Raw genomic sequence first — 24838 nt, 5'->3', positions numbered from 1 at the left:
GAGCTCACATGGGTGAAGAAGTCACATAAAATAGGAATCCAGCCTCCAAGGGGAGATACATACAGAATCTTTTTCATAAATAAAGATAAAAAAATTAAATGTGTTTACATTTTAAAACTCACTTTTAAATAGTTTAAATTTTGAATGCTTGATGATGGGCTTCATCGCAGATCTAAGTGGTCAGTTTTCAAAGTTTGGATAATACGCCCTGGGTTTCTGTTTCTCAGATTTTTAAGCTGTAGTCGATCCATCCTGATAAAGCAGACATGTAACACCCTCTCCCCCACCCCACCATGGGGCAGTCACTGTGCAAGGGTCGTCATCTCCTACTGTTAATTTGTTATTATAACACTGAATATAGTTTTCTTTTCAACTCTGCAACCACAGAGAGTCAAATATTCTCCACCCACATCTCTTAAACCCCAGAGTTCAAAATGCAGGGACCCCCTTCCCTAATGAGAGTGTCGGGCCCAATGACGGGTGTTTGCAGGTGGGGTGTGTTTCACTCTGACTGGGAGTGGTGGTGGTGGTGGTGGTGGTGGTGGTGTTCCTAACGGCCGAGCCCCCTCCTAACAACCAGCTGCAGCTACATGATTGACAACGTGATCCTGCTGATGAACGGCGCGCTGCAGAAAAAATCTGTGAGGGAAATCCTCGGGAAGTGCCACCCGCTGGGCCGGTTCACGGAAATGGAAGCAGTGAACATCGCAGAGACGCCCTCCGACCTCTTCAATGCTGTCCTGGTGGAAACGCCCTTAGGTATGAGCGTGGACGGGATGCTACAGCTGCCCTTGCGTGTGGTCACCCGAGTCACAGTTTTCCCCATGACTCAGCGTCAGTCTGTCGAGGAGGCCAGGAGTGGAAGGGACATGAAGGGCAACGCCGAGTCCACCCCCCTCATTTCTCAGGTCAGGACAAATGAAGTCACCTGCCGGGGTCACCAGTGACTCAGAAGGAGCTGAGGCTCACCTCCCAACCCTTTTCCTCTGTACTAGACCACAGCAAACAAATGATAGGACTTGTAATTGTTCAAAACATGACTTTTCCAGAGGTTTATTTGTTTGGTAGTAGTGCCTTATCCTTTCATTTGAAGTATCTCTCTGAATAAGGCTTCAGATCAGAAGCGTTTTGTTTCAGGAAGTTCAGGAATGCCATTTTTTTTCTGAGGAACGTCTGTCGAATGACCTAAAGCAGCATTCAAAATGCCAATGGGACAATTTTGCACACATTATAGTCAGGAAGTCTGGATAGTAGCAATGCCCTGTTGATCATTTGTCAAAATACTTGTCACTTTGAACAAAAGTTTTAGAAAAAGAAATTGTGTCATCAAGTGTTAGATGCTAAGAGTGCAGGTCCCAGAGGAAGGAAAGTGGGCCTGGAGTCAGACATCTAGGGACATGAAGCCAGGCTCTGCCTGGTCCCAACTAGGTGGCACAGGGCAATTCCGTTCCCCTCTGTCTCCCCATTTTAGAGCTTTGAAAACGAAATCAGACACTAAATAAGTACAACTCAGTATGTGGCACATAGTAAGGCCACAGATAGTAAGTATTGCTATTAGATAACGGGGGTGGGGGAGGACTTCAAAAAGGAAGCCTTGACGTGAACAGCTCCAAGCATTGTGAGGATAAACTAAAGTGTGTGTGTGTGTGTGTGTGTGTGTGTGTGTGTGTGTGTGCGCGCGCGCGCCATGCAGGGCGCGCACATAGCAAAGGCTTCACAAACAGCCTCTCCTTCAACCATCATTGCTATTAGGTTGGTTGTGGTATCTGTGGACTGAAACTCCAGCGTCCTGGTTGGGTGAGCAGGGGCCAGGGCATTCAGGAGACATTTTCTACATTTTATAATCTTGCTTTTGATGAACTTATTTCATGTGATGGCTTCCATTCTCAGCTCCATTCTTTCAAGACTGCATGTCTGAAAATGCACTAGATGAACTGAATATTGAAATGCTGCGCAATAAACTCTACAAGGTAACTGTTTCCCCAAATAGTATGTTTTTTTTATTGTAAATTAATATCATAGCCAGAATTTTTATTGTGGTATTTTTTTTAAGATTTTATTTATTGTTTTGGGGGGACGGGTGAGGAGCAGGAAGCATAATGGTTGCTTCTCGAATGTGCCTTCACCAGCAAGCTCAGGGTTTTGAACCTGTGACCTCAGCATTCCAGGTCAACACTTTATCCACTGCAGCAGCACAGGTCAGGCCAGAGTTCTTTATTAGAAGTGACTTTGGCCATCAGCCAACTCCTGCAACTATGAAGTGGGACATATTTGGAGGATACCTGCATGTCCGCTTCCCCAGCCAGAAGATGCTTGAGAGGAGAAAACTCCTCATCCTTCTCTGTAGCCCAGCTCTTCACCTGGAACATAAAAGGTGTTGATTGATGGATGGTCCAGCATTTATTGTGAACCTGCTGCTACGCAGAGTTCATCTGAATTTCACAGCTAACCTGTCCACACAGTTTTAATCTACTGACAGTGGACAGCATACCAGGCTGCCCAACTGTGCGCATGACATCAGATGTACCACTTTGCATAATCTGGCCACTGACTGAACCCCTGTCTGGGTATCTCTGTGGAATGGCTGCGTGAACTCTGCCTTTTCCCTTGTGTGACCACAGCGCCTTCGGACATTCTCATAGAGCAACTGAGTAGACTACCATTCCACATATATACCACAGTATGCTGAAACATATGGTCCTCTTGAAAGCACTGCATTGCAGGTCATTATCTTTGTTATAGAGACTTACGGGCTTGCAGGAGGCATCTCTGAACACAGCTAACAGAAGGCACTGTTTGGAGCAATTTATAAGCATTAAGTCACTTTATCCATCCAGCAACCATGCTCTCTCCATCCCTCAGATGAGAAAACAGAGGTGTGGAGGGGAGGTTACTTGTCTGAGGTCAGTTCACTAGTGAATAACAGTGTTGGGACTCAGGCACAGGCAGCCCGGGCGCTGCCTTCCCATCGAACCCTCCGTGTTCAAATCCCCCCAAATGCATCTCTTGGGAGCTGAAACGTCACCACAGGACCAAATTGAAAGTTATTTATTGAGCTTGTAAAAGAATTTGGCACTCTTGTTAAAGTAGCAAGAACCAATGATGTGAGATCATCCAAGATCCATGCAGAAAAGTGCTTGTGAGTAATTATAAGGTATGATGTGTACAGTGTTGTTCTTGCATGGAGTTCTCTTTTTCAGACTGTGCAACATGCTTTAATATGAAAATTTCTTTCAAACTTATTACAAAATATCTCTCTATGGGAGAAATGATTCAACTTCCATTAAAGCATTTAATAAGCTATGAAAAGCTGATCTAGAAATTTCCAAAAGGAGCATATATTCATCTTATTGTTTTCTGATTTCTTCTTTTTAAGTCTTACCTGGAGGCCTTCTATAAATTCTGTAAGAATTATGGTGATGTAACAGCAGAAGTTATGTGTCCCATTCTTGAGGTAAGAGTCTTTTAAGTTTTTGTGCCAAATAATGTGCATATATATCTTCCATGTATATAATTTTACTGATACTTCTTTATCTTAGAAGCTCCTTGATATAAATATGTTTTATAATGATATATTTTATTGTTAAATATAAATATAACATATTTTATTATATGTATGTCATTTGATGTCTTCAGTTAAAAGCAGTATTTTCTGCCTGACCAGTCGGTGGCGCAGTGGATAAAGCGTTGAACTGGGATGCTGAGGACCCAGGTTCGAGACCCCGAGGTTGCCAGCTTGAGCGCGGGTTCATCTGGCTTGAGCAAAATAAAAAATGCTCATCAGCTTAGACCCAAGGTCACTGGCTCAATAAGGGGTTACTCTGTCTGCTGAAGGCCCGTGGTCAAGGCACATATGAGAAAGCAATCAATGAACAACTAAGGTGTCTCAACGAAAAAAAATAAAGCAGTATTTTCCAAATTTTCTACATTGAAAAGTTATTTTGGAATTTGAAAAGAATGTTTATAAAAGTTTGTTTATAATTCATTCTGCTGTGTAGTATGAAGAGAGATCATAACTAGTTAAAAATTTAGCAAACTGTGGGTGGCAATTAGTGCACTGTTAGTATATTATAGGAACTCGTAAGAATCTCCCAGCTTCCCCCAATGAGGGCACATTGGGCCACTGAGACCTCACAAGCTGGCACCAAAGTCCACAGGGGTATCATCCCCTATTGAAATCCTAACATAGAGGTTGGCCCTTGTGCACCCCAGCACTGGGTAGAATGACTCCAGTTAAGGGCTCACCACTGGCTTCTACCCCTCTAACTGATATTATTTTAATCTTTAATTCCCCCTTACCATCAGAGATTTTATCTGTGCCCAGAGGCCTCTTGTTTTGAATATTTTCTGCAAATGCACAAGAAATCCAGGCCTCAGAAGGATCTCAGGCATCTGGGCACAATTGGCATTTGACATTGTCTGAATCTCTAAATCTCTCTGGCTGCCTTCCTCAGACACCTAGACTTAAAAATTAATATATATATGTATATATATATATATATATTTAAATAACATGGGATAATACAGTATATATATATATATATATATATATATATATATATTTTTTTTTTTTTTTTTTTTTTTTTTTTTTCTGGCTTAGAAAAGCCCTGTGAAACCAAGTTTGTCCAAAGAATATCTTCAATCATGAGATTATCTGCTACAGTGACTCCAATGGTAGATAAATCCATGAGTAGTTCAGTGACCTCTAATTTCAAGAAAATCCTGAAAAGAACTACCCTAAAGGCAAAAAAAAGGGGGGGGGTAGAAAACTTGAACAGCTTCATCTGCATATATTGTAATCTATTCTGAAACTGCTTGTGGTCAAATTAGTTCCCCGCAAAACAGTTCATCGTTTAAATTTTACAGTTAAAGATGCTTTGCGGCCCTGGCCGGTTGGCTCAGTGGTAGAGCGTCGGCCTGGCATGCAGGAGTCCCGGGTTTGATTCCTGGCCAGGGCACACAGGAGAAGCGCCCATCTGCTTCTCCACCCCTCCCCCTCTCCTTCCTCTCTGTCTCTCTCTTCCCCTCCTGCAGCCAAGGCTCCATTGGAGCAAAGTTGGCCCGGGCACTGAGGATGGCTCCATGGCCTCTGCCTCAGGCGCTAGAATGGCTCTGGTTGCAACAGAGCAATGCCCCAGATGGGCAGAGCATTGCCCCCTGGTGGGCATGCCGGGTGGATCCCAGTCAGGCGCATGCGGGAGTCTGTCTGACTGCCTCCCCGTTTCCAACTTCGGAAAAATACAAAAAAATTAAAAAATAAAAAAAAGACGCTTTGCTATCTTCTCTTGAAACTGTTAAAGCCATAGCAGCCTGACCAGGCGGTGGCGCACTGAATAGAGCATCTGACTGGGATATGGAGGACCCAGGTTCGAGACCCTGAGGTTGCCAGCTTGAGCATGAGTTCATCTGGTTTGAGAAAGCTCACCAGCTTGGACCCAAGGTCGCTGGCTTGAGCAAGGGGTTACTCTTTCTGCTGTAGCCCCACGGTCAAGGCACATATGAGAAAGCAATCAATGAACAACTAAGGTGTCGCAATGAAAAACTAATGATTAATGCTTCTCATCTCTCTTCGTTCCTGTTTGTGTGTCCCTATCTATCCCTCTCTTTGACTCTCTCTCTGTCTCTGTGTAAAAAAAAAAAAAAAAAAGCCAAAGCAGTCCTTGAAGTGAAAAGTTTATCACTAGAGAACTCCAAAAGATTTTTTCATCTTTATCTATATCACACAGAAGGTAGACATTGATAAATACAGAACATTTTTTTTCAAGGTACACTAAATGTCAGAAAGTGCATAAGTCTTTTTCAGATGTGCTGGTTACATAACATAAGTGACCTGGTGACCCTATAAAACTGTCTCCCTTTCTTTTCATAAACTTAACTGGTAGCCATACTAGAAGAAGCTCCATTATTTATGGCTCAAAATATAGTTTCTACATGGCACTATTACTAGCTAACACTTATTGTGTGCTAGATATTATCCTAAGCACTTTATATACACGAATTTACTTCAACTTCAAAATAATACAGAGAGTATCCATATATATACTTCCTGAGTTAGAAGCAGGGAAGCAGTCAGGCAGACTCCCGCATGTGCCCGACCGGGATCCACTTGGCATGCTCACCAGGGAGCAATGCTTTGCCCATCTGGGGCATTGCTCTGCTGCTTGAGGCAGAGGCCCTGGAGCCATCTTCAGTGCCTGGGCCAACTTTGCTCCAGTGGAGCCTTGGCTGCAAGAGGGGAAGAAAAAGATAGAGAGAAAGGAAAGGGGGAAGGGTGGAGAAGCAAATGGGCACTTCTCCTGTGTGCCCTGGCCAGGAATCAAACCTAGGACTTCTACACTCCAGGCTGATGCTCTACCGCTGAGCCAGCCAGCCAGGGCCAATATCCATTTTTCAAAAAGGCCCAACTGGGGAACAGAGAAGGCTATACCTTGTCTGAGGTCACACTGTTAGTGGTAGCATCAAGATTTGAACTTAGGAATCCTGGTCCCTGGCTTTAATTCCTACATGTTTATTCACTATATTATCTCTACATTAAATTTACAATTCTTATATACAAGGAAGGGCTGAGTTATAAGCAAGACCACAATGCATGTGCTATAAAACATCAGAACTCAATAAAACTGAAGCCTCTATAAAAAGGACAGCCTAGCATTAAAAGAAGACTTGTCACTGAAAAGGTTTGACCAAACCGCTGTGTACCCAGTGGTCTCACAGGCTCTTTCTGATGCCCTTAATACTAACGTTAGATTAGATTTTTTTTTTCAAGCTGCATTAAAAATAAAAATCCATTTAACGATCTTTATATAGAAACGTCCGTGACACGTGGCCTGCAATTACAACATTTCCTGAAAGGATCAGCTTTGTCAGATTTACATAAATATATTAGATCATATAATTTCCTCCACCTTTATTTGTGCAACCACACTTAACAGTCTGTAGAGTTCTCCCACATATGTTTTGGTGTGACAGGAGACAGACGCACGCACACACTGTGTGGAAGAGCGCTACCCGGGCTTGCATGCCAACATCTGACCTAGTTACAGGATTGTACCTTTGCATTAAAAAAGTTAACTCACATTCAGGGCACACGTGCCACCTCTGAGTCCTGCTCTTCAGACAGGTTAATGGATCAGTAAAAAATGAGCGCAGAATAGGTCCGCCTTGTCTCCCCAGTCAGTGCACAGGCTGACAAGACTGGCTTGCTTCCAGCTCACGTTCCTGTCCTCTACCTGCACAGCCACCGGGCCCCGTTCCCTGCTCCCTCCTTTCAGGTGTGAGCTGACAGCCCAGCTCTGCTGGGTGCAACTGACAGAGATTTTGAATAAGTCAACAGTACATCATCTTCTTCAACAACAACAGATACAAAGTTGTGGTTTCATAATGAAATAGTGTTTGTAGGGAAGTGTGAAGGAAAAGACAGGATGCCAGCCCCCTGCCATGGTACAGGGCTTCAGAGGAACGCGTTCCGTCCCATGTAGTCTCCTCCACAGTCAGATGTGTGCCAAACATCTGGTCAGGGATGGGCAAGGACGGGGTAGTGTTTTCACAATCCCCGATTATAGGTCTTTTCTGGGAACACAGATACACACACACTCAGAGCCTCTGGACTGGAGGGATGTGGGGAGGTCGATACACAGAATAAAAGGGAAACTGCAGTTTAATAGGGGTCAAAGGAAATCATAACCAGTTAGTGGGGGGGGAAAGAAGGGCCTTTTATGAAAGAGGTGGTTTTTGGTTGGACCCTCAAATGCAGGCAGGATTTCAACTAGTTGAGTTATGGAAGGCAGGGCGTGCATTGTAGGCAGAGGGAACCCGCACTCTCAAGGCGGGAACTTCGCATGTGGACTGTTCAGTAGGCCCCTGCCTCGGTCCTGGTCCTCACCTCGTGGTGTGGCCCGTGAGGCCTGACAAGCTCTGTGCCCATCTCCCTGTTCCTCCCTACCCCTCCTCCGCCCCATGTCTCCACCACTTCCCCAGCTTTGAGCTGTGACTGTGCATTGGAGGCCCTGTTCCTCTCCATAAAGTCTACCATCTGACCACGAGGAAGTGCGCTGCAGAACTCTGGGACAATGAGCTCCACTGTGTGTTCCCTCCCCACCCTGATTTTTGTTTGAAGGTTTCTTTGGCCTGAATCTCCCTCTTGCCCATCTTCTCTTACCCCTGAGAGGTCTCAAATTACAAACAAGGCAGCCCCCGCCTCTGGCTCACCCGTAACTTTCTAACTTTCGTGAGAGTGCCCGGAAGGATCAGAAGGAATTAACTCACTCAGCATAGGAAACACCTGTTCTCACAGGAGAGTTCTGGTGAAATCTGCAGCAGGTCTGGATTTGTTATGTTAGTCAAACGGAAGCTGATTAAAGAACATCTAGCGTGGCAGAGTCCAAGACCGTTCTGTCGGGTTCAGGAAACATGAAAGACCTAAGATCTCCCTGCGTGCCAGCTACTGGATATTCAGAAATGATCCATGAACAACAAAGACATGACCATACAGATTTTAGAGTATAGTAGGAAGAAAACTCCATGCAGACTTTAGAATAATATATGAAGTGCAGTTTGCCTTGGGTATAGAGGAGATTTTTTAGCTCTAGGGCACCCTGGCAAACAGCCAGGTAGGCAGAGAGGCCTGTGGAGGCCAGGCTGAGACGCGGTGGTCAGAGTAGGAGAAACACAGAGACCAAAGGAATGGAAAGGCAGACTGAGAGGCCTGGCGTGGGGCTCTCGGCTCAGCACAGGGAAGGGGGGCTGTGAGCATATGCCACCCGCCTGACACTTCAGCTGCCAAACCCCCTCACCTTACAAACAGGAAAACTGAGGCCCTGAGAGAAACACAACTTGTCTGAGTCACATCATTCTTAGCTACAGAGTTAGATTTATTGATATTTAATCTAGGACTTAAAAACACACATACAAGCAAGTCCAAATGGTAGTAACAAAAATTTTCATTATGTTAAAAAAAAAATCCTCCTGACACCAATGATCAGAAAAAGATATGAACACGCACAGCATGCACTTTTTCTTCTGAACTTAGGTCATCTTATTCTGTCCCTGAATGGGCCCCCACATGTAGGCATTACTCCAGTTTGTATGGAAGAGACATTGGAGACTAGTGGCCTACGTGGCAGATACGTGAATAACTGAGTGCCTAGAAACTGAAGGTGAGCAGGGTCTCAGGAGCCGTACAGGCCATCGGCATGGCTGTGTGGCCCTCTGGCTGACAGGTCGCTCCACTGTGAGAAGAGGCTCATGGGCCGTTAATAACACATGTCTGTATTTTAATTAGACATAGATCCGAAAGGAAAGCACATCACTTTGCAAATGGTTTGTCACATTGAGGCTCTGGTTAGCATCGAGTAGACGGTCAGATCTCACTGATTGTATTGATATCTCCTGCAAATTCAGTTTGAGGCCGACAGACGTGCTTTTATCATCACTCTTAACTCCTTTGGCACGGAACTGAGCAAGGAGGACCGGGAGGCTCTCTATCCAACCTGCGGCAAGCTCTACCCCGAGGGGCTGCGCCTGCTGGCCCAAGCAGAAGACTTCGAACAGATGAAGAGGGTAGCGGATCACTATGCAGTATGTGAACCCCAACCCCGTGCCCCAAACATCTGCATGACTGTTATCATGTGTGCTTTAGAAGTCACACGTCACGTTGACTCTTCTTATCCACAGCAGTTACAGTGTTTGTAAGGCGGAGAGGCGTCTCTCTTGCTGTGTATGATGTCTCTCCTAGGGAAATACTTCAGGTTTCTAACCCAAGTGGGTGCTCTGTAAGCTTCCTGCCAAGCAACCATTCGTCTAAGTCTCCAAGGAGCGGTCCTTGGCACTGCTTCTGCCGTGCTTGAGAAAGCAAATTCCCCAAGAGATGTCAGAGTTGTGTAAAATAGCCTGACCCGGCAGTCCTTTGAAGCACCCAGTGGGTAAACAGGGTGAGGTGCAGAAAATCTGCTTGAAATACAAGGGAGGCTATGGGTATGTTGGTTTATGTACCAGGAACAAGGAACAGGAAGAGGCACCCAGCCTGAAGCTCCTTGGCTCAGGTTACCCTCCTTCCTCCATCCCATTCCTTCTAACTTAGGGACAGTAACATGCAGACCCTGAGGGTCACTTTCTAGAGCTGGGGGGACCATCTTCTCCTCTTTCCCTGTGAATTCCTGAGACCTCTGGGAAAGATCCAAGTCAGCGAACAATGCTCTGACCTTTGTAACAAACAGCTCCCATGTCGCTGCAAGAGGCTCTGTTCCGTAGTCTAATCTTAAAACACAAGCCTCTCCCCAATGTCTACCTCTTCCCACCCTCGAAATTCCACGTCAGTTTGATCAGTTGTCATCTCAGAGCCCAGGAGCTTATTCTGATGCAGCATTCATTGAGCCCCCGTAACGTGGCTGACGAGCCCTGAGACCTGACTGTGGAAATGAACTCCCACTGCACGCTGAGGAGGACGCCTCGCCCTCTCGCCTTGTGGGTCTGCCTACACCAATGGGCTGCAATCTCACCCACACTCTCATTGTGTGGGAAATGTGTTATTTCCTCCTAAGGCCCAAGACATACAAAATCAAATCCTTCTGCATAGGAGTTTTAAGTAGATACATAATCCCTATTGCTGAGGAAATAATCATCACATATATTTATAAGAAATGAGAATGTATTAAAAATAGTCGCTTCTCTCTTTTTTTTTTAAGGTATACAAACCTTTGTTCGAGGCTGTGGGTGACAGCAGTGGGGGAAAGTCATTGGAGGATGTGTTTTACGAGCGTGAGGTATGGGAGACAGGGAAATGCTATCTGCTGATACGTGCCTTTTCTCTTGTTCTTGATGTTAAATATCGTCTTATGTGAATTATAGTTAGATCTCTGCCTCGAGGGCCCTGAGGCTCACATCTGGTGACTTCATGTGGAACTGTCCCGTCCAGACAGAAGCACACACAGTGGCTTCTGGAAAGAATGCAGCTCTTCCATAATGAACGAGAGATACAAAGCCAAGCGCTGACATGATCATAGATTGTCCTCACAGGGCACATCTTGGTAGGGGCACCTCCTCATCCACCTCTTTGTGGATTTGTCAAGGTTCATAACACAACTCAGGGCACAGTTGTAACATTTAGGATGGTTTCTGTGGAAATCCACAGAATTCAGATGGTTTTTTCTCTTAAAAGGTTGAAGGGTGCTTAATTCATCTTTAGTCCGTTTCTGGGTATTGAGCTGTTCACAAAAGGACTTCATTTTTTATGGTATTTTTTTTTTTGATGGTATTTTAATTTTGTACCAGGTAAGTTCCCCCAAATCTAGAAAATTTTTCTAGTGTATTCTATTCATTTCTCCAAACCACTGACCCTTCCATTTCAATTAATTGAAACCAACAGATTCAATTGGTTGAACCTTGAAATTGACCCAAACCATGGGGCTGCACAGGCCTCAGTAGCAGAATGGTGGTGGTGGTGGTGGGGGGGTCTATCAGTCTAGCTCTGAACGTTTCCCACCACTCTCAAGTGTCTGTTGTAAAAAAGGAGTAGAAACAGTTCATGGGTCGTCAAGTAGGGGCCCCTCTGGCTCCTACTGCTGCTGAGGAGGCTGTTAGGGAGGCCGCATGGGCCAGAAAGTGGGTGTCTGCCCTGAGTGCGGGCCTCCACTCCCTGCAACTGCACATGAGGTGTTCAGAACTGCGTGAGGGACTTGGTACCTCTCCTTCTTTCATTGAAATGGAATAGAATACAGGAGTCGTTCCATTTCAGACTTTACCCCAGTTTAAACTTTTTTTTTTCCTTATCGATAGTTTACAGAAAAAGAAAACAAGCAATTGAACCATAAGTCAGGTAGCTACAGAGCATCCTAAGAAAGCTAGTAACGTCTCTGAGGATAAATCCTAGGGTCTGTGACATTGCCCTGCAGAGGAGTGAGACGACCTAACAACCTTGATAAAGTGTTAAAACTGTGGCCAAGGAAAACTGCTTGCCCTAATGGAGACAAGCCCACTAGCTGGAAACCAAGGAAATGCGACTCCCATGTCACACACACTCCAAGGTCTTGAGCATCTGTGCTCACAGTGCTGCTAAGATGTGGGTATTTGCTATAAACCAAAAGGATAAGCTCTTCCCCACAAATCTCTGATTGTTTGATTAAGTTGCTAAAGGCTATGCCTTTCCCCATACCTCTGTGTTAGCTGTGTTTCCACTTTTCCCATCCCCATGTCCCTTGAAGAGACTGGAGGCAGTTTTCTTTTTATCCTCTGTTTTGTGAAGATATGATGTTATGCATGGTGGGGGTTTTCTGCACTTCGCGGAATTCTTGGTTTTCCTTGGAAATGTGACTTTGTTTCTGAGCTCTCTTTGATTTGCAAATGACTTTGCTTTACTATAAAAATAAAGCTTTTAGGAGTGCAGGCACTTTTTGGTAGGCCATCAGCCACCATAAGACCTCCGGATCCCCTCCTTTTTCTTTCTGTGTTTATTTTCTAATCCTCCACCATTTCCACCCAAGACCTGCAAAATTACGAGTCGCGCTGGTTCGCAACAATCTGCCTTATGGCTCTGCAAACTTCCTTTTAAAACCACCGCTGTCCTATGTTCCGGCTCTAGCACAAGCCAGTCTGGAGCATGTCACTTCATGCACGGACTGTGCTCTGGGTCAGCTGATGGCCTGCATTATTTTTTTTATTTTCTCCTTGCTCAGGTGAAGATGAATGTGCTGGCATTCAATAGGCAGTTCCACTGCGGCGTGTTCTATGCTTACACGAAGCTGAAGGAGCAAGAGATGAGGAACGTCGTGTGGATCGCCGAGTGCATCTCCCAAAGGCACCGCACCAAAATCAACAGCTACATTCCGATTCTGTGACCCAGCCCAGGGCCTCGGAGGCAGAGAGTCATAAATGGGAAGAGGAGGCTACTGAGAAAAATAAAAGGAACTATGTTCGATTATCTGGGTTCCACAGGAGGAAGTCACACGGCCCCCTGGTGAACAGAGAACCCGGTAGAGACACAACAAATCAGGAAAAACAAGATTTCCCCACAGCCTGAAATCTTGTTTCCACGTTTGTGACTCACTCACTCTTCACCCAGCCTTAGGCGTTCATTGTAACTAACCCTTTGTTATGTTCCCTGTCTTCTTCTGTTGCATTAAAAATCAAATCTAATAAAAGTGCTTTACCCCTGGTCTTCATGGCTCTCCACAGGCCCAGATACTGAGTGTCTATTTCACTTTTTAACTGTCTGTTCCTTCCATAGGTCCTAAAAACCCAGAGCTACACGTGGACTACCTGTGATGGGGAAGATTGCCTTTGTCCTAATGCACTTTGATTTGGGAAGCTTGGGACAGCTGTCCAGTTGTGAACCAACCCCTGGATACAAGGAGTATCAAGTGTGGTGTTAAAGCCATCACTTATGACTTGCATAGCTTTCTCTGAACAAAAGATATAGTCCTCTTTTCTTAAGGCCCTTCATGCTTTGTCTGAAAGGAAAACCACCTACCTCACTTACTGTCTTGTACACCTTGAGAAGCAAGTCACAGGGTCAGTCTGCAGCCTGCAAGTTCTCAGTAAAACAACAGAATGCGTGCAGAGCTGCCCCGGACAGAGGAAGGCCATACACCCTGCTGAGTCCTGTCTTCCAAAATTAAGAGGTTTCTGAATGGACAGCTCGGACTTGCTGTTGTGGGGAAGGAAGAAATGTTCCTCTACCTCAGGGCTCATCTGGCTGGCCCTAGTAACCAAACAGACAGGAGAGAGACCAACAACAGTATATTGGATATATGTGGGGAAGGACCCTGCATACATGAGAGAATCAGAGGCAGAAAGGGGATCTAGCCATCCTGAGCCAGGGGTGAAGTAAGGCAGCTCAGGGGGCTTCAAAGGGTCATTGCAAGATGCTAAGAACAGATGTTTAGTAAATAAAAGTTTGCCCTGCCATATACTGTAGGTGAAGGTCAAAAAGAGATTATGGCTGGTAATCTATGGGCAAAGCTCCTAATTCAAACTCTAGGTAGTTAAAGGGAGGGGCAGAAGTTTCTCTTGAGCTTGAAGCTAAAGTTGCCTTTAGCTCCAAACAACCCCAGCACAGGCACATCGTGGGGTGGCTCATTCTGAACCTGCACATGGGTTTCACTAGTAATGACTCTTAGGTCTACCACTTAGAATACACTGTCAATAATGTCAGGCGTCACAGATAAAACAGATAAGGGAAGGAAAGACACAGTCACATTTTTTACTCCGTTTTGTATCAGCTTCAGGAGCAAATAAAATTCTCCCCAGTTGGATTTATCTCATTCCTTTGGAGTCATTTTCAGTTTTGCAAGTGGAGGTGTTCATACTTGTGGGTACCGAATGGAGCTGCTTACATTACAGCCTCCAGTGCAAAGGACTGAGGTCCTTTGGCCCAAATACCTTCAGTGAAAAATGACAGAAATTCTATCAAACTAGCTTGGAACACAAAAAGGAAAGATATTGTCTCATGTCTGGGAATGTGAAGAGCTGGTGGAACCAGACCCAGGGCTTCTAAGATTTCCTTTTAAGTTGTCTGTCTTCCCACATGGGGTTGGAGACAATGGGCAGCACCCAAGGTCACGGCCCACCGCTCTGCTCTGCAATGTCCCCATCAGCAACAAAGATGTTCTGATTTGATGGTGACTGGTCTGCCAAAGCATTTCATGTAAACCTTTGCAATGATAATATTTACTATCCTACTAGTATTTGAGAAATGAGGGAGAACTATAAGAATATGTTACTTTACTTTTATAAATTGTTAGAACAGTAGAAACACTGCCTGCTTTATTTAATGAATTCATATGTCCCTGAGCATTTCCGGGTCCCAGGCCACATCATGTTCAGTGTCACTGGGACTTCCAGCTGGAAATATGTTGGCCAGTGCCCAACACAATGCCAAAGTCACCGGGAATGCCAGTTATCAAAGCTTTGGTTCATTAAGATTTTAAAATGTAAAACGTTAAAAGCCAAGTTCTATGATGACATTTTTAATCACCCATCATATACAACCCGTCAATAACATCTCTCACTTCTCCTAACAAAGAGAATGTCTGTGACTCACCACCTAAATCCAGTTAGTCCTTGGTCATCTTTTGCTAGATTGGAGCCATACATTTAACTGATCTCTGTGCTGTCATTACCCTGACTGCAGCTGAGATTGCTTTTAAAAACCTAAGACCTTCTCACCCTTCATTTCATCCTCTTCCACCGCCTCCCATTGCTTTTGAAATAACATCAGGGTATCCCCTGTGATCCAGCAATGTGGTCCAGCCATTGCTGCCTTTCTGTTCTCTCCTGCTGGTGTCCCCCGGCCACCGCCCTGCTCTCACCAGCCCCTTACAGATTCCCCCTGGGCCACATCATGCCCTTCTCTCTACGTGGGCGGATTCTCACATGGCAGGCTCTTTACCTTTGGGTTTCAATGTCATGGTGTTGCCACGGTGCCCCACTCCAGGTGGCACCTGTCTGTCCTATCCTTTGAACTGTGCAAATCACCAGCATGCAGCAATAATGCTTACTCACCTCCTCACAGAGGTCTTCTAGAGGTAAGGCGGTACCTTGCACTGATCCCTCTCAGACCACCCTATTCTTTACCTCATCATTCTTACCACAGTGTGCGACCGTGAGTGTGTGTGTTGGCTTGGTAACATTGGTTTTCCCCATCCAGCTAAGTTCTGTGAGAGTATGCGGTGCACTACTCTGATCAGGATAGCACAGAGCCTGCCTCTGTCTCGTGAAATGCAGGAGCACCCTCCACCCGGGAGAGTCCATGACGCCAATCACATAACTGCTAAAAGAGAAACTGGGGCATATTAAACAAAGCAGGGGTCCCCAAACTACAGCCTGCGGCCCCCTGAGGCCATTTATCCGGCCCCCACCGCACTTCTGGAAGGGGCACCTCTTTCATTGGTGGTCAGTGAGAGGAGCATAGTTCCCATTGAAATACTGGTCAGTTTGTTGATTTAAATTTACTTGTTCTTTATTTTAAATATTGTATTTGTTCCCGTTTTGTTTTTTTACTTAAAAATAAGATATGTGCAGTGTGCATAGGGATTTGTTCATAGTTTTTTTTTTATACTCCGGCCCTCCAATGGTCTGAGGGACAGAGAACTGGTCCCCTATGTAAAAAGTTTGGGGACCCCCGAATTAAAGAGTTTATTCAGACAAAACACCATTCCAACTAGGCAGCTCCAGCAGTAAGTGGTCAGAAGTGCCCCACTGATGAGAGCCAGGGGGAAAAACAGTGCCAGAGAAAAAGCAGAAGCAAAACAAGGGAATTCAACTGGCCATAGCATGGCAGTTTGTTCTTGAGTTCTGATTTCCTGACCTTGAGGCACTCACAAGGCCAGGGTTTGGGCTCACTTCCTTGGGCTGCTAAGGTATCAGAGCCACCATGGTCTGAGAGCCACCTTGCTTGGCTCACATAGCAGGAGGAAGGCCAAAACATAAGCAGGCAGGGGCCATCAATCCCCCCCCCCCAGATACAGATGTTTTCAGCACCCAGGAAGCTAGAAAAGGTAAAAGCAATGAGTCTGAATGGTTGTTGCTGCTTCACTCAGTGAAAACACAAAAACATTTGGAAAACACAAAAACATTTGGAAGTCAGGGATGCTACTAGTTCCTGACTCCTGAACCCCCAGCATCCCAACAGTATCTGCACATCACGGGCGTGCAACACATGTTGGCGGAATGAAAAACTCAGGTGTAAGGCAAGGAGCGTTTTAGCACCAACACCTCACCCTCAGAGCCGAGGGGAAACAGTGACCTTTCACCCTGCACAGCTTCTGCTGGGACGCTGGGGACAGTCAGGCCCTGCGCTCTTCCTGCAGTCACCCTTGGCTCTGTGCTCACAGTCCAAGCCAGGCCAGTTCCATTGCAGGAATATACGTCAGCCAAGAACCACTGAACCAACCAGAGCCAACCTCCCGTGGTCCACTCACACAGGTTTCCACACAAGATGGCCTAAGGGACATGTAAACTCACCAGAATTGCTCCATAGTGTCCCCTGCACAGTAAGATAAACCTGAGTAATGACACTCTCGCTGCCCAAACACTTAACATCCACCTGGAAATTCACAGGCATCTAGGGAATCCATCGAGAGCTGGTTAATCCCTTGTTTGTGGAGTATATTAAAGGAGAGAAAAAAATCATACCACCTAAATGCTGCCATACACTATTTGTTTATTCAACTAATGGCATTATCTCTCTCCTTCAAAGCATTTAGGGAATGGAGACAAAAGCAAGCCCAGAGTATTCGACTTGGGTAAGGAAAATTAATGAGTGTGTTAAGAGGGAATGTGATAAATGATGTTTAGAAAAAGGAGAGAGATAAAAATCACTTCAAATAATTGCAAATGGCATGTAAGGTCCCCTCCAAAGTCCCCGCCATCACTGGAGTCGTGTCTGCCCACCAATCAACAACAGGACACACGGGACACTGCTCCAAGTTAGAGGAGGATCTCAGATTGTCTGAAATAATTGTTTGGGGTCGGGGGGGAGGGCAAGTTACATTTATTACTACACACTGGTAGCTTGCTCTCCTGATATTAACTAGCACATAGGCATCTGTTCAAAACAAATAATCTTCTTTACTGAAACATGAAAGCCTTGGGGAGAGAGGGAGGGCCGCCCATAACCAGCGCCTTCAGGCTCAGGCTAATGTTGAATCTACGGTGCCCAAACACAGACTGAAAGCCACAGGATGTATGGAGACTCACAAAACCTCTGCAGTAACGAGTTTTTCTTCCAGGTGAGGGATGCTGAAAATGCACTCACCGTGGAAGGCATTGTGTTCCCTCCTGGGCACCTCAACAATAAACCTGCCCAAAGTTTCCCAAATGCATCATTCCAGATGAGAGCTTCCCAGGAGACACTGCCCAAATTTGCCAGGTCAATAGTCCTAATCCTTGAATATATTGCAACTCAGGAAGATGTGTGACATATGCAGCTGGGTAAAAAAAAGTCATTAGAGATGAAGATATTTTGGATGTCCTAGTTAAGACTTTGTTGTTTTTTTTCTGACCATCTGTCTGCAGTCCTTTCTCCAGAACCTGTTTCATAGTCAAGGAGAACTATTTCAGGGCTTCCTCAAAGACAGGGTTTGCTTCGGCAGTATGTGGGAGTCCAGGACAAAAAAAAAGTCAATGTTAAACGATTTCAGAGGTGAGTGTCCTTTACATCTTCGGGGCAATAGACAGGCACTTACCTCCATAGGGTCCTTCCCTCCTCACCGACTACTGCCTGGACCTCCAGGTCAGGTTCCTTTCCTCTGCTGGGCAAATTCCGCAGATGGAGCCCTCATAAATAAGTCCTTCAGATCTCACTAGGTGTCAGACGGACACACATGTACATGCTGAGAATTAATTGCTGAGAGAGAAAGAGCCTTTGAGGAAAGTCAGGACTTTGAATCCATCTTCCCTGATTCCCAGAATGTCACGGATGTAGACAAGTTACTAAACTTTTAAGATCGTTCTCCCATCTGTGAAAGTGAGATAATCACATCTACTTCTTGAGATTGCTATAGGATTTAGATGACATACTATGTTTCAACACTTCATACACAGCCTACACACCGAAAGAGCTTAATAAATGTTCCATTCATATCTCCCTTGGACAGACTCGTGTAAGAGTGACTTGTGCACGTGACCATCTCAGTCACTGCACGGAAAGCACCTGGGAAGTGAAGGCCACCTCCTGATTGCCTTTGTTTCTCTGTTAGTTCAGAACACCATGTTTACTTCCAATAAGTCACACATACCTTGCTACTGGATATTGACATATATAAATAGATCACTAAAATAATTTTACTTTATTCCCAGATCACAGTTGTCTGAAGATGACTCAATTCTAATAAATGAGGCCCACCCACTTCCATCGTGACCTGCACAACACTGTCTGGTCTCTTGTGTACAGCCGTTTCTTCTTCTTCCAACCCACGGCCTCCCCTCCCCAATTCCTGCCATCCCATTCCTCCTCCCCATCTCTTGCCCCTTCCCCTCCAAGTGTGGCATCATACTGTCTGTCTGCCAACTCCACTCAGCCCCAAGTATGGCCTCCTCCTCAGTTTCCTGGGATTCCTCACCTTTCCTTACTGCGTCTCCTCTCTCTCCCTTACTCAACTCAGTCTTATAATAAATTCCCATAGAAAGTTAGATAAATATGTCCTCACCTTCTTAAACAGAAGCCTCCACATTGGGTGAAAACTCTCCCTGGTGGCCCAAGATACTTCCCTCCACCCCATACTCTGTTTCTGTTTATTTTTGTCTCTGTTTACATAATTTATATGTTCATGTTTTACCATTTTTATAAAGTCTATGTGGGGCCAAAATGTCTGAGTTGAAGAGCAGTTCCCATGGACCTGGACACCTGGAACCTTGTCCCTACCTAGTTCTCAAGGACACAGGTGCCTCCCTGTAACAGTAAGGGGGAGGGCAGCCAGAGAGCAGTCCGCACTTGGACGAGCCCTTGCGTTCTGAGCCTCCTCTGCCACTTACAGAGAAGTCCCTACCAGCAGCCACCAAAATGCAAGCACGCTCTCCACAACCCTTCCTTTGGGTGCCGTGTGTGTGTGTGTGTGTGTGTGTGTGTGTGTGTGTGTGTGTGAGTGTAAAGTATCTTTTATAATGCACAATATATACTTGTGGAATTAAATTTATAGCTGCCATTTTATAAACACTACTATTAGAAATTATCTTTCATGATCATTTCAGAATATAAAAAGTCACAAAAAAAGACAAAAAATAATAAAAACACAGTGTTGCTCGGAGAATACTAGGCCAAACAAGCCCACCTGTCCTTTGAAAAGACAGCGTCCCAGTCGTTCTGCGTGGCGTTTTCTGTAGTGTCCTTGCCATCGGTGTAATAGAGGTTTCTCTCCTGGCTGTTTTCTGGCCTTCCTTATGGAGTCTGATGTGTTGCTCACCCCCTGGGAGCAGTAGGAGTGGACTTGCCGCTGGCTGCACTTGGCCATGAAAGCGTACATGGGGCTCGCGTGAGCACCTGGGCCTGAGATGCCGCCTGGAATTCTCCAGGTGCCCTTGGGCTCCATCCATTATTTCTTGTTTCCTGAGGGCCGAGATGGCTTGGTTCAACCCCCGCCGGTCCGGGAAGACTTGCAATAATGCGAGCATTCTGGTGGACAGTAAGTGCTGGAGCTGAATGAGCTCGCTGCTATGGCCTCCGCACCAGTTTGCAATCATGTCTTGCAAGGATCCTCAAGGAACCTGGGTGGTGGGGATGCCACCGGCCAAGCGGCATGAGCACACCAAGTTTTAATGTCCATGTGGGAACACAGCAGCAGGGTCTTTTCCCCTGGACTCTGCCAGTTCTCCGCTGAAATCTAGCCCTCCGGCTAGCCGCGCACTTTCCTCCCCCTGTTTCAGCTGGATAAATTCTGCCTTTGGGTTTCCTGACATATAAGGCGATGTTTACAAAAAGGCCGTTATTTCCTAACCTGTCATCTGCTGGTGGTAGCAAGTTCACAGTGTACGTCAGGCTGATTAGTAAGGAGAGCTGCTCATTGGAGCTCCCATGGCAACATCAGACACTACACTGTGTGGACCATGTCGTTCTAATTGGCATCGAGGGAAAGTAGACCTAATCTCTAGAAGCAACGTGAGCCAGAATCCTTTACTAGCTAGACACAGCATTTTAAATGTGAAGTGAAAAATCGTTTGTCCTGAAGGGGAGAAAGATGTATTTTTTTTATGAAAATAGGATATCCACAAAGAAAAAAAAAAAAAGCTGATTTAAATCATGTTGATATGCTTTGTAGAAAAGATCGTTTTGTGCCCTGGCCGGTTGGCTCAGTGGTAGAGCGTCGGCCTGGCGTGCGGAAGTTCCGGGTTCAATTCCCGGCCAGGGCACACAGGAGAAGCACCCATCTGCTTCTCCACCCCCTCCCCCCTTCCTCTCTGTCTCTCTCTTCCCCTCCCGCAGCCGAGGCTCCATTGGAGCAAAGATGGCCCAGGCGCTGGGGATGGCTCCTTGGCCTCTGCCCCAGGCGCTAGAGTGGCTCTGGTAGCAACAGAGTGGTGGGCGTGCCGGGTGGATCCCGGTCGGGCGCATGCGGGAGTCTGTCTGACTGTCTCTCCCCGTTTCCAGCTTCAGAAAAATAAAAACAAAAACAAAAAGATCATTTTGTGCCTGTCTCTGCTCAATCTGATGTCTTCGAGGGCTGTAAGATCCGCGCTCTGAGAGCTTCCCTGTGTACGTTTACAAGAACCTAATCATTAAGCCACAGAGAATCTGCCAGTGATGTCTGCATTCCTTCCATTCTCTCACAAAGGGTGTGTTTTGGTTAAAAAATTTTTTATTTTCAAGTGGAAGAAAAGGACTCCAGCTAATCTGAATGACATAGGAGAGTGCGTCCAAAGAGCTGCTCCCAAATGCACAGGAAGGGCAGGATGCTCGCCGTGAGGAGGGTGAGAAATCACGGGGCCAGTGCCCATGAGCCTCCTCTGGGACACTCAGGGTGGCTGACTCAGGGGAGAACCTTCCATTTCTGCACATCTCAGTTCATTTCCAAATGTCCAGGGGAGGGACTATCCTATTGGCCCAGCCAGACTTAGCATCTCTGCCCTTAGATTAGCAGTCAATGCCAAGGATTAGGGGTGGAGCGGGACCAGGAAGGTAGACCAGTCAGGGCTGCGTGAAGGTCACTGGGCAATGACCCCAGTCTGCTTGTACTGTTACTGGGAAGTTTGCCCTCAGCCTCCAGACTCACATAGCTGTACACAGATCATTGGTTTCCCTCTAGTTTTATCTTTTTAAATTAATGAATAATCTCCACGCTTTATTAAGTACCTATGTATGGTATGCCAGGGAGAAGATGAAACTCTGGGTATAAAAAACTAAATTCTCCCTCAAGATAGAGACTCAGACATATAAATAGTGTGCTTTGCACCGTAACAGCTATAACTCAGGCTGTACCTGTTTGGGGAGTCATTAAAAGCTCAGAAGGAAAATGTCAATCTACATACACCTGAAGCTGTCAGGGGAAGCTTTCCAGAGGAAAGAACAGGTACACTGAATCTGGAAGGCTCCGTGGAATGTGTTATGTGACAGAGGAAGAGAGGCGTGGCCTGTAGAAAGTGTGCTCTCACAGACGGCACTGTCTCCCGAGGGTAGACGGATGAGGCCACATGGCGCCGCGTGGCTCCCTTGGGAGTTGTAACTAGCTCCGCATGCCTCCAGCTCTGTAATCAGAGGAAGTTGGTGAGGATGAGTCTGGAGAGAGGCTAATTCCTGGTTTCTCTGAGGCAACATTGAGGTGAATGGACCAGATCTTTCAGTCAGTAAAAGGGTTATGATTTGGGGAAGTGACCCAGTCTTTCAATCAGTAAAAGGGTTATGATTTGGGGAACTGACCCAGTCAAGGCTGGTTTCAGAAGAACCGTTCTGGCAGTCGGGTGGGAAGAGAGTGAATAAGAGAAGGCCACTGAGACAGCTGAGAAAACCTCTCTGCCTGCTTACATAGATTTTAGCTGAGTTTGTCATTTACCATCTGAAGTGGACCGTTACTACTGAGAGGAGCATGCTTAGGAAAGGGAGCCAGAAGAAAGGTTGAAAGTACAAAAAGACCATGAACTTGAGAGCATGTCCCAGAAGGCCATCCTGTTTCTGTGTGCCCATCCCTGCCCCAGATACCTCCTATCCTGCGACAGCGATCCCTGGCTGCAGCCATCTGGATCTCAAGAAGCCTGTTACCATCCTTCCGTATCCCAGCTAAGCTGGTCCATTGGATGCTTCCATGGGTTTGGAGTTCGGGGGTGTAGAGATCGAGCTCAGAAAGAGTCAGGGCTGCAGGCGGAAGCTGAGGAAGCCAGTCAGGGATGAGAAGAGAAGCACTGTCCCAGAGACAGAGGCCGGACGGCTGAGGACCTGAGTCCCAGTGCTGTGGACCAAGACCTGCCTTCAGGTGGGTCCACCTGTGTGCTGCTCAGGAGCAGGAGATTCAGATCCATTAAATCTCAGCTTGAAAGAATTACTTCTCTGAGATTGGATCAACCCACACAAAACTTTGGGGCATGTTGACATTTTATCTTCGCTATCAGAGAGATAACTTTTAAAAGAAATGCAAAATGTTCTATTACTGAGTTAGGGGCGAGAGAGGCTTTTGTCTGTATCTTATGCTAATCACATTCTTCAGTCTCAAGATGGGTTCTTATCTTCCTTTGCTTCTCTATGTAGCCTTGAGAGGTTTCACTCCTTCTCATTTTTCTGAATTCTGAAATGTACCCTTTCAGAATCTGAAACTAATACATAGCTTAGCTCTACCCTCTAAAGCAGTCAACTTTCTTTCAAGTAGACAACCGTGTTTAATACTTGTTGGGAATACTGAAAGGGTGCACCAGGAAGTTGGCAAGAAGTAGTGGAGAGAGGGGCGGGGTGGGGGGGGGGTGTGATTGTGCAGCAGACCAGGCACGCAGTTAACCTCTGTGCTACCTCAGACCCGCTGTTTGGCAATGAGCTCTGACTCTAATAACCAGCATGATTGTTTTCAACTTCACTGAACGTTCTCTAGTGCGTTTGAAGGAGGCTTGATATTTGTGGAATGCAAGGTAATTCTTAAAATATCAGAAATACTTTCATCCACTCTATCTTATTATAAAAATAAAAATCAGGAAAGCACAGACGCCTGAGACTAAATGCAGACTTGCTCGTTTCATAGTTGCCTGACTTAGAGCAGCATCTAAAGACAATCTACTTAATCACCTGTGTAGAATAGCTGTTTCTACTGCATGGACCATTACAGTGGCTGAGCCCTCTGACAGGCTCAGCAATTCATGTGCGTTTTTCGTTTAAGTCTAACAGTGATCCCAAGAGGAGGGACATGGTCACCCACATGTCCATCACCATGGTGACCCTGCAAAGTGGGATCTCCACCTCAATACAGTGATCATTCTTGTTCTCAAACTGTCTGCACCCCCTAATTTAGAAGCTCTTAGGCTGAATATTCTCTCAGCCCAGAGTCTGAGCTCTCATTTTACTGGTGTTACTACAGCTGAACATGCCATCAGGTTCTACCTACATCGGCCAACTGTTCTTTCTGTCATTCCTGGTTCATGATGTTGTTCTCACAGGACCACCGATGGTGGTTTCCATTGATGGGGCTGGATGACTGCTAATCCCTGGAGACTCAGCAAGGCCGTTTTCAATTTGTACACAAGATGAAGAAAGCTTGTGGCACTGTCCCACTGGTGGTTTTTTCTCCAACCCCAGACATGTGCACACCATTTCTCAATGGCCTTCCAGAACAGTTACTGAAGAAACCAGCTTTCAGTGAGGGCTTTGGCTTCTCTAAACCATCTCTCTCCGATTCAGCCTTTAGGCTCGTAAAAAATGTAGACAGGAATTGCTGACTTCTTTCCACAGGGCTTTACACAAATTTAATCATTAAAGTCATTTCCTTTCTACTGGCCAGAGATAACCTGGAGTTTATTGAACCAGCATCAAAAACATCACAAAGTCTCGAGCTTGAGCTATTCCAACTATGATTCCTGCAGAACTTGCCATCGGCCTTTTAGAAAAATTACAGAGCAAGAATGGGCTTTGAACAGAACAAGAATGGGCTTTGAGTTCAGGTCTGACGTCAAGAGTTACGCGAGCCAGAATATTTTTCAGGGAAAACTACAATATGTGTTTCCTGTGAACAACAACAAAAAATATTATCTGTCAATTTTCTGTAAGGTATTTCTTTTTAAAATACAAACTGTTGTGATAAGATTAGAACCAACAGATGATGGAATTCAGGCTGGAACCCTGCTTGGTGCCCAGAATAATCTGGTCAGGTCAGAGGGGAAGAGAATTTTAGAAGCCATGGCTTTTGTGAGAAACATCTAGTTCTGAACTGTTCTGTTTGTT

At 45.7% G+C, this 24838-nt stretch overlaps 1 protein-coding gene and 1 long non-coding RNA gene across 3 annotated transcripts in view; one reads left to right on the top strand and one right to left on the bottom strand.

Moving 5' to 3' along the window:
* The window catches only part of ATP6V0D2 (ATPase H+ transporting V0 subunit d2), a 33400-nt gene extending 20239 nt beyond the window's left edge, over window positions 1–13161 (top strand). Inside the window, exons 3-8 of the mRNA XM_066378788.1 lie at window positions 581–759; window positions 1891–1970; window positions 3377–3454; window positions 9400–9576; window positions 10683–10760; window positions 12669–13161. Coding sequence (XP_066234885.1) covers window positions 581–759; window positions 1891–1970; window positions 3377–3454; window positions 9400–9576; window positions 10683–10760; window positions 12669–12830 — 754 coding nt within the window. The 3' untranslated portion in view covers window positions 12831–13161. The remainder of the gene's footprint in view (window positions 1–580; window positions 760–1890; window positions 1971–3376; window positions 3455–9399; window positions 9577–10682; window positions 10761–12668) is intronic.
* LOC136401100 (uncharacterized) overlaps window positions 2002–24838 on the bottom strand; it is a 119050-nt gene continuing 96213 nt past the window's right edge. For both annotated transcript variants that reach the window (XR_010750467.1, XR_010750466.1), the window contains exons 5-6: window positions 18180–18340; window positions 2002–2360 (exon numbers count right to left, since the gene is read on the bottom strand). This is a non-coding gene — a long non-coding RNA (uncharacterized lncRNA). The remainder of the gene's footprint in view (window positions 2361–18179; window positions 18341–24838) is intronic.

Source organism: Saccopteryx leptura, chromosome 3 (genome assembly GCF_036850995.1).
Source record: "Saccopteryx leptura isolate mSacLep1 chromosome 3, mSacLep1_pri_phased_curated, whole genome shotgun sequence".
In the NCBI taxonomy this organism is placed as follows: Eukaryota; Metazoa; Chordata; class Mammalia; order Chiroptera; family Emballonuridae; genus Saccopteryx; species Saccopteryx leptura.
This window is presented reverse-complemented; position numbering and strand designations above follow the sequence as displayed.